Genomic DNA, 15,581 nt, shown 5'->3' with positions numbered 1-15,581 from the left:
AGGGTACAGGGCCCAAAACTGGCCCAGCCCTGCCTGCCTCCCACCTGTCCCCAGGGTCATCCCCTGCCTGACAGGAGGACAACACGTGAGCTCTGTCTCCGTGCCCTCCACTGTCCCTGTCCCATGGAGCCGCAGCCCCGCGGCCTGGAGTTCCGGCCCTGCTGAGCTTACCTGCTGCTCCTCCACGCTGCCGTGAGGAGGACATGGGATGTGTCCAGCTGCAGGAGGGGCACGTTGAAAGCTGGAATGTAAAGGGCTGCCCAAGACCCAGGGTCCCCACTGCATGGGCCTCCCCATGGTCCCAGCTGACCTACCTCCACCCTGTTCTACCCAGGTTGCAGGGAGGGGGGGAGGCAAAGGGCAGGAGGATGAAGGAGGTCCCCTTGGGGCCAGAAGGACATCAGCTTCTGTCATACACCAGGCCGGGAGCCCAGGGTCCTCGGTCCTTAGGTCACGCCTGGTGGCTCCGACTCTCCTCTTGGCAGCCTGAGTTTGCAGGGTAGGATGTCCAGGACGAGATGGGGTGACACAGCCATCGCCCGTCCCGTATCACTGCCCTCAGCTCGCCATGGGGCCGGGACCCCATTTGGACACTCACTGTAAGGGCAACATAATGTAGGGTCAGTTGTGTGGGCTTTGGGGTCAGACACGGCTGTGTGACTTCAGGAAAATGACCTAACTACTCTGTGCCTTCTCACACTAAAGGCTTCCTCAGTGTTCTCTCCAGGGAGGGAACAGAGTTCTGGGGCCTCTGGGAAAGGGCAGCGAAGCCCACCCTGCAGCCAGAGTCTGCCCTGAGCTCAGCAGCTCCATTTGCCAAAGAGCCAGTGGAGAGAGGGCACAAGGAGAGAGAGTCTGCAGGGAGTCAGGCAGCTGCTTGCGACTTGTGGCCCTTTGTGTGTGTGTGTGTGTGTGCGTGTGCATGTGCATGTGTGACAGAGTGAGAGAGAGAACGCTTTATTAAGATATAATTCACATATCATACAATTCACCCATTTACAATGTACAATTCAGTGGGTTTCAGTATATTCACAGATCATTACATCCACCACCACAGTCAGTATTAGGACATTTTCATCACGTCAGAAGGAAACCCCATGCCCTCCAGCCACCACCCCTCCATCCACACGTCCCCGCCAGCTACCACCCCCAGCCCTCGGCCACCACAAGTCTACTTCCTGTCTCCCCAGACTTCCCTAGTGGACGGTTCATAAAGTCTGCGGAATCACACCATACGTGACTGGCTCCTTTCTTGTAGCATGATGTCATCCATGGTATAGCATAAAGCAGTACTTCTTTTTATTGCCAAATAATGTTCCCTCGTATGGATATACCACGTTGTGTTTTTAATTCATTCATCAGTTGATGGACATTTGGGCGGTTTTTCACCTTTTGGTTTCTGTGACCCATGTTGCTGTACACGTTTGTGTCTGTGTGTTTGTGTGGACGTATGTTTTCATTTCCGTTGGGTGTATGCCTGCAGGGGGATTGCTGGATCACAAGGTAACTTGATACTGAATCACTTGGGGAACTCTCAGGCTCTCTTCCAACATGGCGGCACCATTCCATCCATCCCCAGCGTGTGACATGTCCCAGTTTCCCCACATCTGTGCCAACACTTGAGTCTATCTTATTTATTTTGGCCGTTCTAGTGAGTGTGAAGTGGTATCTCGTTGGGGTTTTGATTTGCATTTCCCCTGTTGATGAATGATGTCAAGCTCCTTTTCGTGTACTCATTGACCATTTCTTGGAGAAATGTCTATTCAGATGGTTTGCCTATTTTTTACTTGGGTTGTCTTTTTATTATTGGGTTGTAAGAGCTCTGTGTCTATTCTACATGTCAGCCCCTTATCAGATAGATGGTTTGCAAGTATTTTCTCCCATTACCTGAGTTGTCTTTTTACTTCCTTAGTGGTGGCCTTGGAAGCACAGCAGGGTTCCATGTTGATGGAGTGTGATGCATCTGTATTTGTTCCGCTATGCATACTTTTGGTGTCGTATCTTGCTGCGTGTTTTTAATCAAGTGCTTCTCCTGTGGAGGGAACGAACTAGATGATGGACTGTCGTGCTGGGCTGAGTGGTCCTGGGGCACAGAGTGGACCATGGGGGCTCATTCAGCAGGGAGTCGGGCGCCACCAGCTTCCTGGGCCGTGGATGTGGGTGCTCACCAGGCCTCCAGCTCCCTGTCCCTGGAGACCTCTTCAGCTCAGGGCTCGGAGGGATGCTCAGTCTAGGACTTGCTGCCCTGACTGGATCAATAAAACTGAGAGGTGAGGACAGGGACTGTTGAGACAGGCGGACCTGCGTTCGAGTCTTGGGAATGCCACTAAGTGACCTGGGCACGTGGGAGAGAAACGTCATCTTTCTACACCCCGCTTTCTTGTCTCTTAAAAGGATAGAGGCAGGGTCCCAGCATCTGGGACCATCGAACAACTGGGGTCTCGGGCACTAACTCACTCCCCTGCCCCGCAGCCATGAAAGCCGACCGGAAGCGCCTGAAGGGCGAGAAGACCGACCTGGTGAGCCAGATGCAGCAGCTGTATGCCACGCTGGAGAGCCGCGAGGAGCAACTGCGCGACTTCATCCGCAACTACGAGCAGCACCGCAAGGTGGGGGCAGGCCCCTCCCTCCCCCTTCCTCTCCCCGCCCCCTGCTCCCGCCCCTCCCCCATCCCAGACACCCGCTTCCTCCCCTCCCCCTGCCTCCCTGCCCCCTGCTCCCTCCCCCAGATACCAGCTCCCCCTCCTCCCCTTCCTGCTCCCTCAGCCCTCTTCCTTTCCTCTTCTCCCCTCCCCTGCTCCCTCTCCTCCCCCCCCCCACGCCAGCTCCCTCCCCCCTTGACCCCCTCTGCAGACACCAGCACCCCTACCTGCCACTGCCTGCAGGATATCTTCTCTGCCGTCACGAGGTCTGGCTTCACTAATCCCCAAACACACACTCATTGCCCATGTCACCTGCTCACCTGAGGAGGACTCGGGCTTAGCTATGGAGATGAAATGGGCATAGCCCCTAGCTGGGGGCCCCCATGCCTCCTGGGCAAATAAGCCTGGGCTGGACAGCCCAGTTGGTGACAGTGTAGACAATGGATTCTGGCTGGCCTGGGTTCAGATCCCAGCCCCCAAGGCATGTGTCCTAGGGCATCTCGCCTCACCTTGGAGAGCCTCAGACCTTGGAAAGGTATGAAGAACACTGGATGAGGTGATCTGCGTGGCATCTGGTGTATACTGAGGGCTTGGTAAATATTAGCTATGCGTCTTGTTAATAATACCATAATAACAGTGTGCAGAGAGACCTGGGAGCCCTGGTGAGAGAGCAGGAAATTCTGCCTGCAGGGAAAGAGTCTTGGAAGGCTTTACGGAGGAGGTGACATATGAGTTGGGCTCTGTGGGGTGAGTAGGACTTTAGTCAAACAAATGAGTTATTTCCACTGTTGATGTTTACGGAGCAACCCGAGGCTGACCACAGAGAAGAGGTCCTGGCCGCCCCCACCCGTGAGCCATGGGTGGTTGCTGGGCATTTCAGTGGCACTGTGGCCTTCCTGGGGCTTAATAGCAAACACTTCTGTCTTGCAGTGGGTCATCAAATTTGTTTTTATAATTGGGCTCCTACTTGAAAATAAAATTTCCACGGAGATCCAGCTCCCCCACTGGACCATGCCCTTTTTTTTAAAGTCCAGGTAACTGCGGGGCCCCCCTGCTAAGTCCAACCAGCAGTGGGGGGTAAGGTTGAAGCTGCTGCAGCCGTGGGCAGCCATAGACAGCCACAGCTCAGCATCAGATGTCACTCTTACGGAATGGCTTCATAAGACCCTTCAGATTTGTTTCCAGAAAAATGGAATTTGGAAAACATGAATGTTTTTGTTAAATTACTGTCTTAAGCCTTGTTGTCATGTGGAGCAAGTTGTTCTTATACTTCCAGCATATCAGTGGAGTAGTAACATTGTGATAGTCTTTAACCCTTCTTGGGTCCAACCCCATTTTACAGATGGGAAGACTGAGGCCATGAAGGGTCCAGGGACAGACCCAAAGCCACATATTTAGAGCTGGTTTGGAGAAGCTAAAACCGCAAGTCCTGATTTTATTCGGTCTCTTCCAAGATCTTGCAACTGGTTAAAAAAAAAATGACTTGCCTTTTATGCACAAAATAAGTGTCCCTGTGTGAACAGGATGAAGGGAACCCTCAGGTGCCCCCCACCCTCCTTGGCCCTGCCACTTCACCTGCCCCTGCTCAGCCAGTTCCTCCTAGGGACCCCCGCAGGCCTTCCCTGGAGCAGGGAGCAGATCCCAGTTCTCTGAGCTCCTAGGGTCAGCACGGGCGCAGGCTGCTGAGAAATGAGGGGTTCGGGGCCTGCCCAGAAAGTTCACAGAATTGCAACATCCCAGAAAGTTGTGCCTAATGCATGTTCCCTGTCACATGGGTGCCATTCCGAGGTGGATTTGGGACTCTCCATAAATCAGCTGAGGAAGTTCTTGCAGCAAGCCGGGCAGCCAGGCGGGGGGCCAATTGCTGTCACAATAGGCCATCTTCATCCTGCCCTCCTCACCTCCCCAGCCAGGCCTGTGTCCCCCTGCCACCCCCTCCTCACTGCACCCCTCCTACTTCTGTCCAGTGAGCCCCAGGTGCCAGTAGGGGGACCCCACTCCCAGCTTCGCATCTGAGGCCCGGCACAGCGGGCCAAATCCTCCCCTCATAAATCCCGGCCACCCTGACGCACATCTGGGTCCAGCCTCCCTGGCCAGTCTCCTTTCTGTTGCTTTCCTGCCTCAGTTACCAGCAAGGATTGAGACCTCTACCACACTGTCTGAGGGGCTGGGGAACTTATTTCTCTGGCCTCAATGCACTCATCTGTGAAATGGGGATCACTACAGTCCCCCACCTCACGGGTGGTTGCGAGGTTTAAATATAATTGCCTAAAACGCTGAGGCACCGTACTCAGCGTGTGTTCAGAACATTCCGTGTCAGTTGCTGCGTCTTGGGATGCCACTCTCCTGCCGCCAGGGAATATGATCATGGGAGGGGGCATCAGAGTCTTCACCAAGTCGAAAAGCACCTGTCTACGGGCTTTCCCTCTGGTCTGCTCATGACCAGTGCAGTCAGTGACTGCAAACAGACACAGAGACAAAGATGACCCTGAGGGTCCTAGGGGACCTTCCTCCTAATTCAAAAATGTTTTGTAAGCAGCCTCTTGCACACCAGCCAGTTCTAAGGGACGGTCCTTACCCAGTTACTCAGTTCCACACACTTCATCTCCCGGGCCCTTCTGTGATCCAGGCTTGCGGCTGGGTGCTGGGGGCCGATGCCCAGGACATGGCTCAGCCCCCAGGGTAGGAGCTCCCCCTCCGCGTGCGTGCTGGGGGCCCTGCCTGTCCCCTGTTGCCCTGACCCCACCTGAACCCAGCTCCACAGAGAAGGGAGAACTAACCAGCAGTGGCATGCCTCCCTGCACTGAGAGTCTTGCTTCCAGAACCTCAGTACAGCTCCACCTGTGATGGGTGATAGTACCATCCGTCGCTGTGTATCTTGCATGGCCGGTTTCTGCAGAGCATCCCTCACCCTGGGAGGTGGTACTGTCGCCGTCTCACAAATGAGGTGGTTGGTCGAGGTTTGGGGAAGTTGAACAACTCAGCCAGCGCCCTGCAGCAAAGACTCAAACCCAGGCGTCCTGAGCCCAAAGAGCAGGGGCCAGTGGCACGTCCTGGAAGGGACCGTCCCCCGCACCCCCTCTAGGCTGCACTGAAGCTGGGGCGCGCGGGCTGCTCGCACCAGCCCAGGAGCCGTGGCGCGATGGCCTTCCCGGCCGGCCCCCTGCAGCCGAGTGCGCCTGATCATGTCGCAGCTGTGTCTGTCGCCCGCTGCTGTGTGCGGGCTGTCCCCGCTGGGACCCGGGTCTGTGCCCGCGCCCCGAAGCTGCACGTCCCTGCTCTCACACGGCGCGTGCCAGGAGCCTCTGCTCCGGGAGCTCCACAGATGCAGGCATTTCTGTGTGGCTCGTGCCTGCCCACGGCATCCGTGAATACGGGTTCGGTGGCCAACGTCAGGTGGCAGAACGGAGAGCCCAGGGCTGCTCTCAGGCGGGTGGTCCCGGAAGGCTGCTCAGAGAGGACCGCCGAGCAGGCACTGCTGTGTGCCCACGCCGTGCTGAGCTCGCCACGTGGATGGTCTCATTCCATCCTCAAAGTAACACCCTGAAGTCCCTGCGTATTATCTCTGGGTTACAGACAAGGGCGCGGGGGCCCGATAGTCATTGCTGCTTGTCCTTGCAGAGCCAGGATTTGACCCACACTCCCTCTCCCCAGACCATAAGCCGTAGCCTCAGCCCTGTGACAACCCCAGAGAAAAGGCCAGCCCCCGGCCTCCCTGGCTCTGGCCATCTGGCTGTCAGGCCTTTGGCGACAGGGCTGGTAAACACGGCAGGAGGGCCGCCTCCCTCCACAGCCCCAGGCTGCACACAGACCTGGAGCACCGCTCCTGATCCGATCAATGGGAAGACCTTGCTGGGGGTTGGGCAGGGCCCTGCGCTGGGACCCTTCTTCTTGGGAAGGGCGCCTGCTGATCGGACACGTGGCTCTTGCCCACGGAGGTCAGGCCCCCTGATTCAGCTGTCTGTCCCTTGGCTTCGCTCGCTCGGCGCAGCCAGAGCCCCGGGCCCTTCCCTCTGCACCCCGGAGGAAACGGCTCGGGGCGGGGGACCGGCCGGCGACCGTGCTGCCTTCAGTCACAGCCGCTCGCCTGCTTTGGCGTGGGCTCTGACCCCGTGGGGTGCTGCAGGACCCCGGGGCAGCCAGAGCAGCTGCTCAGCCACTGTCTCTTTCTCCGTCTCTCCTTTCCGTGACACACACGTTACCAAACCACCCGGACAAAGCCCCACACCCGCTACTGACCCAGACTTCCCTCGGACTCCACGTATTTCCCACACGGGAGGTCATTTCATCTTTATAACAATTCTTTGAAACAAGTAATATCAACTACCCCCCACCATTTCAGAGATGGAGAAACGGAGACTTGATGGGGTAAAAACACTTCCTCGTCGCATTCATTTGCTCACTGATTCACAGAAACAGTATTTACTGAGCATCTCCTAATGGTTTGTCTCAGTCTGGTCCCCCAGCTAAGCTGTGGCAGAGCCGGGGGCCTCCCCTCACCTTCCTCTGGTCCAAGGCTCAAGGCCCCCCTCTGGCCCTTCCAAGAGGAGGCCCCGCGCCCCCGCAGTAACGGCCTGGTGCTCTGTCCCCGCAGGAGAGCGAGGATGCCGTCAAAGCCCTGGCTAAGGAGAAGGACCTGCTGGAGCGCGAGAAGTGGGAGCTGCGGCGCCAAGCCAAGGAGGCCACGGACCATGCCACGGCGCTGCGCTCCCAGCTGGACCTCAAGGACAACCGGATGAAGGAGCTGGAGGCCGAGCTGGCCATGGTGAGACCCCTCCCCACCTTCACACAGCCGGGGCGTCTGGGCTGCCAGAAGCCACGTGACACGCTGGGGACGGGGTGTGGGGACAGGTTCACTGGGAGTCCCCTGGTGGAGTCACACAGAACGGGCCGGGGAGGGGGTGCGGCTGGGCACGGGGTCTGTGATGCTCCGTCAGCTTCCTTCCACATCAATCCCTGAGCCCAGGCCGCAGCCCCTCATCCACCTGCAGGGGCCGGGCGAGTGTGCTGGGAGCCCATCCTCCCTTCCACGCACCCAGGCCACTGTCAACAAACAAAGCCCATTTTTGTTAAAAATACACATATTTGTTTAGGAAAACATTTGGGAGAAAATACACCAAAAAACTAACAGTGGTTATTTCTGGGTAGGAGGATTGCAAGAAACCTCTAGTGAAAATGTCTTACTTGGGTTGTCAAGGAAAAAAATGTTATTTTTTTTTTTTTTTCCAATCCAAAACAAACCTTCAAAGTAACTTCCAAGCGCTGAGTTTTCCATGGAAGTGCCCAGCCCACATGTGGGGACAGAGAGCCCAGGTGGTGTGTCCGGGCCTGGTGGACAGGGGAGAAGTGCCTGGGTGGCTCAGTTGGTTAAGGTCCGACTCTTGATTTCTTTCAGTTCAGGTCATGATCGCAGGGTCGTGAGATCAAGCCCCGCATTGGGTTCCACGCTGGACATGGAGCCTGCTTGGGATTCTCTCTCCCTCTGCCCCTCCCCCTCACTCTCCCACCCCCACTGGTGGAAGGGGTCCCGGGCCCTGGAGTCCTGCTCTGCCTGTTCCTGTGTGACCTCGGGCCACTCACTGAGCTTCTCTGGGCTTCAGTGCCCTTTATCTGGTACTGGAAGGGGGCGGGGGTCTTACCTCACCCTGCCCTCCCAGGAGATGGCCGGGAAACTCCAGGGAGCCCATGGCTTTAGGGGCCTTTGAAACTACCAGGGGCTCAATGTAACCGTGGCTGGGAGGAGTGTGTGCAGGGTGCTCCTGAGGGGTGGGGGGGCGGGGGGTCCCACGAAGCTCTTAGAACACAACGGCCTCCTGCAGAGAGCACGGATGCGGGCTAACCGTGTGGTGACAGCCACGGGTTCTGGGTTTGAATCCAGCCCCGTTGCTTCCTAGCTGTGTGACCTTGGGCGGGACCCTTCACCTCTCGGGACCTATTTCGTCAAGTCTACATAGGGCTAACTGCATCTACTCCATAGGGCCTTTCTGAGGATTTCAGTGAAGTAACATGAGGGAAGCACTTCACGTGGTGCTGTACGTACTGAGGATATCGCGGCACAAACCTTCTCTGGGGTCACTTCCTTCAGGATCGTGGGCCACCCTGTGGCGGGTCAGGACCCCTGGACCTCTCCTGGGTCTCCTGTCCAATGCTGACCCCTAGTGGTCAGAACTGCCCGGGCCGGAAGAAGCTGCAGCTGCGAGGTCCCCTCGAAGGGTGGGTGCTTCGCCCACCAGTGAGGTCGGTGGCGCTGGCCGCCTGCAGCCCAGGGCAGAAACCTTCCCAGCTGCAGACCTGGGAAGATGGTGCAGGTCTTCCCAGTACCCCGCACGTAGATGGCCACATGTGTCTTCCTGGCCGTGGAGCACTGGCCTCAAGCATTCTGGGGATTTCTGGGGTCTTTCAGAATTGGGAACCAGATCTCCTCTCTTTCTCCTCTCACTGTGCCCAGAATGCTCAGCCTGCTTCCGTTCTGGCCAACGGCACTCAGATCCTTGCCCTCTCCTCTGGCGGGCATCACACCCCCTTTGCTAAGTGTGAATAGTTACGGTGAGTATTTGCAGCCTAGGGTACAGGCCTCTTATCCATCAGCGTGGCCGATGTCTGCCTAGGGCTCGGCAGCAGAGGGAGGGCCTTTGCTAAGACGCATGACAGCCCCGGTGTTGTTGGGGTGTTCACCAGACTGGAGGTTCCCTCTGTTGCCCGCCATCCGCAGAATTTCACACCCTGGAGGCTTCCGGAACTGCCTGCTCCAGGCAGCGTTGACAGCTTGTCCCACTGCCATGCTGGCCAGGCCGAGACTAAAGGGAGGGTGCCGTCCCTGGGCGTGTGCCTTATACATGTGCCTTGGGTGTGAGCCACCGAAAGCCGCTCTGGCTGGTTTAGCACATGGGATGTGCTGGAAGGGAAGTCAGGAGCTCACAGGTGCAGCGGGAAGGTGGAGGGCCAGACTTAGATATGATTCGAAGCCAAGGTAGTCACAGAGGTGGGGAAGCCAGGGTTCTACACGGAGTGGTCTGCTCGGCGGCCCCTGTTGGGGAGGATGAACTTGAACCTGCCTCAGAATGGCACCCCAGTTTTTTTTTTTTTTGTAAGTCCAGCAAAGGTAGCAAAATGGCCCTTCTAGGGTCACTTGTTTACCACTTACCTAGGGGTCCTGGCTCTGGCCACTGGTGATGAGTCATTTCTTAAGTGACGCCGAGGTGCCACCAAGGAGATGGGAGCTGAGCTGGCAAATTCACACCCACCCGTGACAGTAAAACCCTGGGAAGCAGCTGGGTGCCTGATGAGCATAAGCGGGCCCTGTCCCAATTTAGGCATTGCCCCTCCTTCCAGCCTCTGTGGGGGAGCTGGGCTCTGGGTCTCCACACACCCTGTGTGGCTCTGGAGGGCCTGCTTCCCTTGAGTAAATGCCAAAGACTTGGGCTTCCCAAGAAAGCAAAGCCCTCTGGGTGTTTGGGGGTGGCAGCACCCACGTTCCCACTCAGCCACCTGCCCTTGTGGGGGGAGGTGTTCCCGATTAACGACTCCTGGCCGCCCCAGGCATTACCGCTCCCGGCATGGTTTCACCTCTGTAACCACACTGGCCTCGGGGGACCACCCTGTGGGGTGTAGGTATATATTTTTTAACATGTTCTTTTATTGAGATATAATTCACCTACCATAAAATTCATCCTTTTTAAGATGTACGATTCAGTGGATTTTAGTATGTTCACAGAGCCGTGCAACCTTCACCACGGTGTAGTTCCACAACAATTTCACCACCTAAAAAGAAATTCATACCTATTAGCAGTCACTCCAGTGAGGCCTATATTCCTGTTGTGCCCATTTTAGGGATGTGGAAACAGGCTCGGGGGGCAGGAGCTCACCCAGGGCTGCCCAGCAGGTGGAGTCGGGCAGGCCCTGTGCCCCATGATGTGGCGCCTTCGCTCGCGAGGTCTTTAAAAAGACATCTGGCTGCTGGTCTGAAGGAGGCACCGCCCCCAGCAGCCATGGCTTGTCTCTCAGGCCCTCCCCACTGGCGTCCACCACACAGAAGGGATGGGAGCCAGGACTGCCAGCCCCCGAGATCACAGGCTTCCCCGAAATGCTAGTCCTGCCACCCCCCACCCCACCCCCACTAAAGCTTGGTTCATCGTGGCCTAGTTTTCTGTCAACCCTGTGTCTCCAAAACAGGAGACGTTTCTTCCATTGACTACACTGTAAATGTGGCTCCTCACCCTCGGCACTGTTGACATTTGGGGTCAGGTAAGTTTGTTGTGGGGCCGGCCGGCGCACTGGAGGATGCCTAACACCTTCCCTGGCTTCTGCCCACTAGGTGCCAGGAACACCTCCCAGTTGGGAAAACCAAAAGTCTCAGGACATTTCCCAGGGTTCCCTGGGGAGGTGGGTAGGGGCAGATTTCGCCCCAGTTGAGAACCAGTCTTCTGTAAAGTTGGATGTTTCTCAAGAAGGGAGCGTGGGACGGCCCCGTCTCAGCATCGGGCTATGCCTAACAGAGTCCCAGTTGGGTCCTGCCATCTTCAGGCTGTGTGACTTCTGACAAGGCACTCAGCCTCTCTGAATCTCAGTTTCCACATGTATGAAGTCAGGACTATAAGACATTCCTCCTGGGGCGGTGGTGAGGTGAGGAGATGCTCAGTGAACGGCAGCTGTTGACCTGTGTTCTGCACCTAGCCCCATCCTGTCCTCGGCCCCACCAGGATGAGGAGGTGTGGATTCTCGTGTCCCTTCCACTGGCCAGTCACCGTGCGACCTCAAGTCACTTTTAACCTGCCTGGGCCTCCGTTTCCTTGTCTGTAAAAATGGCAGCCGCCACAGGCCCAGGCGAGAGTCAGGTGTGGTGAGGGCGGGTGAGAGGCAGGGTCAAGCAGCAGGGGGATGACGGGGGCGGCCGAGCTCTGGGTTGGCGCTCTTTCTGCCCTCGCGCTGCGGAAACCCGCCTGCCACAAGCAGCACCTCCTGGCCCTGGACCAGACCTGCTCACAGACCTGCTCATGTTTTCCTGGAGGTTCCTATACCAGGATCCTCCCAGCCTTTGGCCAGCGGAGACGTCCCCTGGACAAGCAGGAATGCCTTGAAAAGCTAGTGAAGGATTCCGCTGAGCCGCACTCCCAGCATCCATCGGGGGCCCAGGCTCACTGTCCAATGCAGACTACTTCATGGCTGCCCATCAGCAGGCCTTCCAGGCAGTCAGGGAGGGAGGCCCAGGGCAGGGTCCAGCCTGTCTCCTGGATCTTCTCACCCTGTGTGTGTGTGTGGAGGGGCGGGGGGCATCAATGACCCCACCAACCCCCGCAGCTGCGACTTACTGAACGTGCAGTAGGGCAGCCGGCGTCCTGGGCTTTCGTGGGACCTAGTCCACGTCTTACAGATGTTTCGTGATAAGTCACTAACCTTTATTGAGTATTTTCCCATAGGCCAGGGCTCTCCATAGCAACCATGTGATCCCCCTCAGACAGATGAGGGCGTGGTGGCGCCGAGGGCTGAGGGACCTCACTCAGGATCCCCTCCACTGGGAAGGGGTGCAGCCGGGCTCAAATCCCGGCAGTCCGATTTCTGAGCCCAAACTCCAAAGCACTTTGCTGGGCCACTTTGTCACACAACTCTGGGTGGTGCTACTTAAACAGAAAGGATCCCTCTCCGTTACCCATCCTACTCGTGAGGACCTTGCTCAAGGTCACACAGCAAGTTAAATAGCAGAAGTGGAGTTTGAACCCAGTTCTGTCTGATTTCCGTCACGTGAGGGGGTTTGAGCCAATGTCCCACTATCCATTAGCTCAGAACTCCAGGCGCAGAGCGCTCGGGAGAGGGGAGAGGCTCAGACAGAAGAGGGAGCCAGCGTTCAAGGGATGCTCCCAGCATTAAAGCACATTCAGCGGAAGAGGTCAGCCAAAGAACGCGGTGTAGACTGCTACAGGAAGATGACCCGTTGCAGTGCTGGGCGTGCATGCACACGCACATGCCTCTATTTTAAGTTGACTCTACACACTTCTCCTGTAGGTCTCGTCTCTGTTGTAGCTCTGTCATGAGTGGACCATTTGTAAGAGTCCCTGTGCTTTAGAACTCAGAGGTACCACCACCCCATCCTGCAGGACTCGCCGTAGGGGACCCCCCAGCTGTCAAGTAGCAATGATGTCAAGCTGCCTGGTGAGCTAGAAGGTGCCTCTCCCAGGCCCAGACAGAGCTGAGGCCCCACCTGGGAGAAGAAAGCCAGGTGGGGACAGAAGAGCGATCCCTAAGGCTTCCCGCATAGGTACCTGGGAACGTGTGCAAGAGGGCAGAGCTGAGGGCTCATTCGCATGATGGCAGACTGACCTGGGGCTCATTTCTCAACCCTGAGTCTGTCTTCCAGGCAGCCAAGATGGATTGGGCAGGAGGAAGCAAGGGAGTAGGGCAGCTTAGTGCATGGAGTGGTAGCCGGATGGAGGGCCAGGAGGTCAGATGCACATGGTGCGGTACCCTGGTGGCCAGGAAATGGGAGTCTCCCATGTTGCTGGGTTGCTGCAAGCCTATAACAACCCTATGACACCCCCAGCCTAGCAGGATTGTTCCCTTGCTTTGGGGGTAAGTTAACAGAGCAGATTCCCTGAGCTGTCAGCCTGGACATAGCAGAGCCTGCTTCCGTTAATTCTGAGGATTTTTATTGATCGCTGCATGTGCCCAGCTCCAAGCCAGGGCCTGTGGATTTCGTGGTGACCAGGCACACCCCAGTCTCTGCTTCATGGATTCAGAGTCTGCATTACTTGGGCTGGTGATTTCGTTGCCCCAGAGGAGTGTCGGTGCTGTAGAAACCACGGGGCTCATGGCCAGACTCCCAGGCTTGGGACCCCCTTGAATGTTGTGCTTGCTGTGCATTCTTGAAGAAGTCACTTCTCTAAGCTTCGGATTCCTCCTCTGTCAAGCACAGATAATCTTCCACTCCCTACTTGAGACCCAGGGCTGTTGCACTGAGCACATGATGGTTTTTCTAAACTGGAAGGGAGATTATTACCTGGCTTGGGGGATGGGACTGATACCTTCCAACTCAGCCTCCTCCTGCCATGGAGGGGGAGTCATTTCATAGACTTGGAGTGTCCAAGCTAGAGGGAACCCTAAAGATTGCTTGCTCTGGGGTTTTCATTTTACAGGTGGGGAAGCTGAGGCTCAGGAAGGCAGTGACTTTTCCTCCACTCTGATTCAAATCCCAGCTGGTCCTTGGAGAACCAGAAAGAATGGGTGATAAGTGTGTCCTTGGACAACCCCCCTTTCTGTTGTAACCCTGGTCTCACTTTGTGTTAGCAGGAACTAAGGGGTAACCCCAAAGTGAGTGCAATGCGATGCAGAGCCAGAGATCACCTGGTACCAAGGTCGGACTCCCGGCTCTCTCACCATGGTGGGTCCTGGCCAAGCAACAGGCCAAGAGGTCGCCTCGATCACATTGTCTTTTTCTGTCTCCCGGCCCTCTCTCCAGGCCAAGCAGTCCTTAGCTACGCTGACCAAGGACGTCCCCAAGCGGCATTCACTTGCCATGCCGGGGGAGACGGTGCTCAACGGCAACCAGGAGTGGGTGGTGCAGGCCGACCTCCCGCTGACCGCGGCCATCCGGCAGAGCCAGCAGACTCTGTACCACTCACACCCCCCCCACCCTGCAGACCGGCAAGGTGAGTCCTGCCCCCAGCCTGGCCCCGCCCTGGCTGCGGGGGCTTCTTAGGAGCCGCTGACCTCCCCAGTGGGGGGAAGCAGCCCCTCTCTTCCCACTGTGGCTGCTTAGGGGGCTTGTGGGGCAGAGACCACAGGCTTGTGTAACTGAGAAGTCCCAGAGATGGACTTCAGGCACAGCTGTATCTCGCGGGCCGGACAGTATCGGGGTGTGTCCACCTCTCTGTCTCGGCCCCGCCTGCCTCCCTTTGGCCTCCTCTTTAGGCCGTCTCTTTCCACAAAGCAGCAAAACGGTCTCCAGCAAGTTCAGGCTTTTAAGGTCTTAAAGCGCAGAAGTCGGGAGAAAGAAAAACTGGCTCTTCCTCTGTTTAGAGTAAATGCCAAAGAAGGACTCTGATTGGCTAGGCTGGGTCACATGCCCACCCCTGGGCCAATGACTGTGTCTAGGGAGTGCTGCACGGATTCTCCAGCCAGGGTCTCGGGATCCTTGGCGGGGGGCGGGGGGACAGCAGAGCGCCTCGATTAACAGCGCCACGCGGTCACGGGATGTGTGGGAGGGCCACGGAACACGGGTTCGCTCCCGGCACTGGCAGGGGGCGGGGTGCAGCCTCCGGGCAGCTTCCGCACCCACTGGCCGTGCCACACGTGAGTGGCTGCCTTTGTGTGCCACGTGCAGGTGCTGCCCCCACCTAGCTGGGAACCCCAGTCCCTGACTGCAGAGCCCATTCATTGCCCATCCCTCTCCCGCGCCCTTCCCCCCCTCTCCCCCCCTGCCCACTGCGGAGTTCAACCCTATGGCCGATTACTACAGCCCCACCTGCTCACATGCTGCCTGCCTACAGTAGGTCCCGAGGCAGCCTTGCTGAGCATTAAGTGCTTCCTCCAGCCAGCACCTGCAGCCAGGAGGGCAATCTGGTGGGGGGCCTGGGGGGCTCTCCAGGACTGTGCCTTCTGAGCTCAGCCATCCATTCCACCACTACGGATGGAGCACGTGCTCCATGCCGGGCACCGTGAGCTCTAGAGGTCACCATGGATAAGACAGCCAGCGTGCCTACCCTCATGGAGCAGACATTGTAGGCGAGAAGACAAACAACCCGGTGTAACTGGGCTGACAAACAGAATGGTGATAGACGGTAGTTAGCACAGGGAGGGAAATCAACAGAGGACAGGCTTTGGTGGGGAAAAGTGTGGGGAGAGCTGATAACCAGGGGAGGCCTCTCTCAGGACAGGCTGAGAGGTCTGGATAATGAGAATGTACCTGATGAGCAGCAGGACCCGCAAAGGCCGGGAGGAGATGGCGGC

At 57.2% G+C, this 15,581-nt stretch overlaps 1 protein-coding gene across 2 annotated transcripts in view; it reads left to right on the top strand.

The window, feature by feature from the left end:
- The window catches only part of KAZN (kazrin, periplakin interacting protein), a 1,036,992-nt gene that overhangs the window by 973,592 nt on the left and 47,819 nt on the right, over window positions 1-15,581 (top strand). For both annotated transcript variants that reach the window (XM_035019741.1, XM_035019742.1), the window contains 3 exons: window positions 2,473-2,609; window positions 7,237-7,407; window positions 14,092-14,281. In XM_035019741.1, the coding sequence (XP_034875632.1) occupies window positions 2,473-2,609; window positions 7,237-7,407; window positions 14,092-14,281 (498 nt within the window). The remainder of the gene's footprint in view (window positions 1-2,472; window positions 2,610-7,236; window positions 7,408-14,091; window positions 14,282-15,581) is intronic.

This window comes from Mirounga leonina, unplaced genomic scaffold (genome assembly GCF_011800145.1).
Source record: "Mirounga leonina isolate KUSES-001 unplaced genomic scaffold, KU_Mleo_1.0 Mir_173, whole genome shotgun sequence".
NCBI lineage: Eukaryota > Metazoa > Chordata > Mammalia > Carnivora > Phocidae > Mirounga > Mirounga leonina.
The sequence above is the reverse complement of the archived record's forward strand: the minus strand, read 5'-3'. Positions and strand labels throughout refer to the sequence as shown.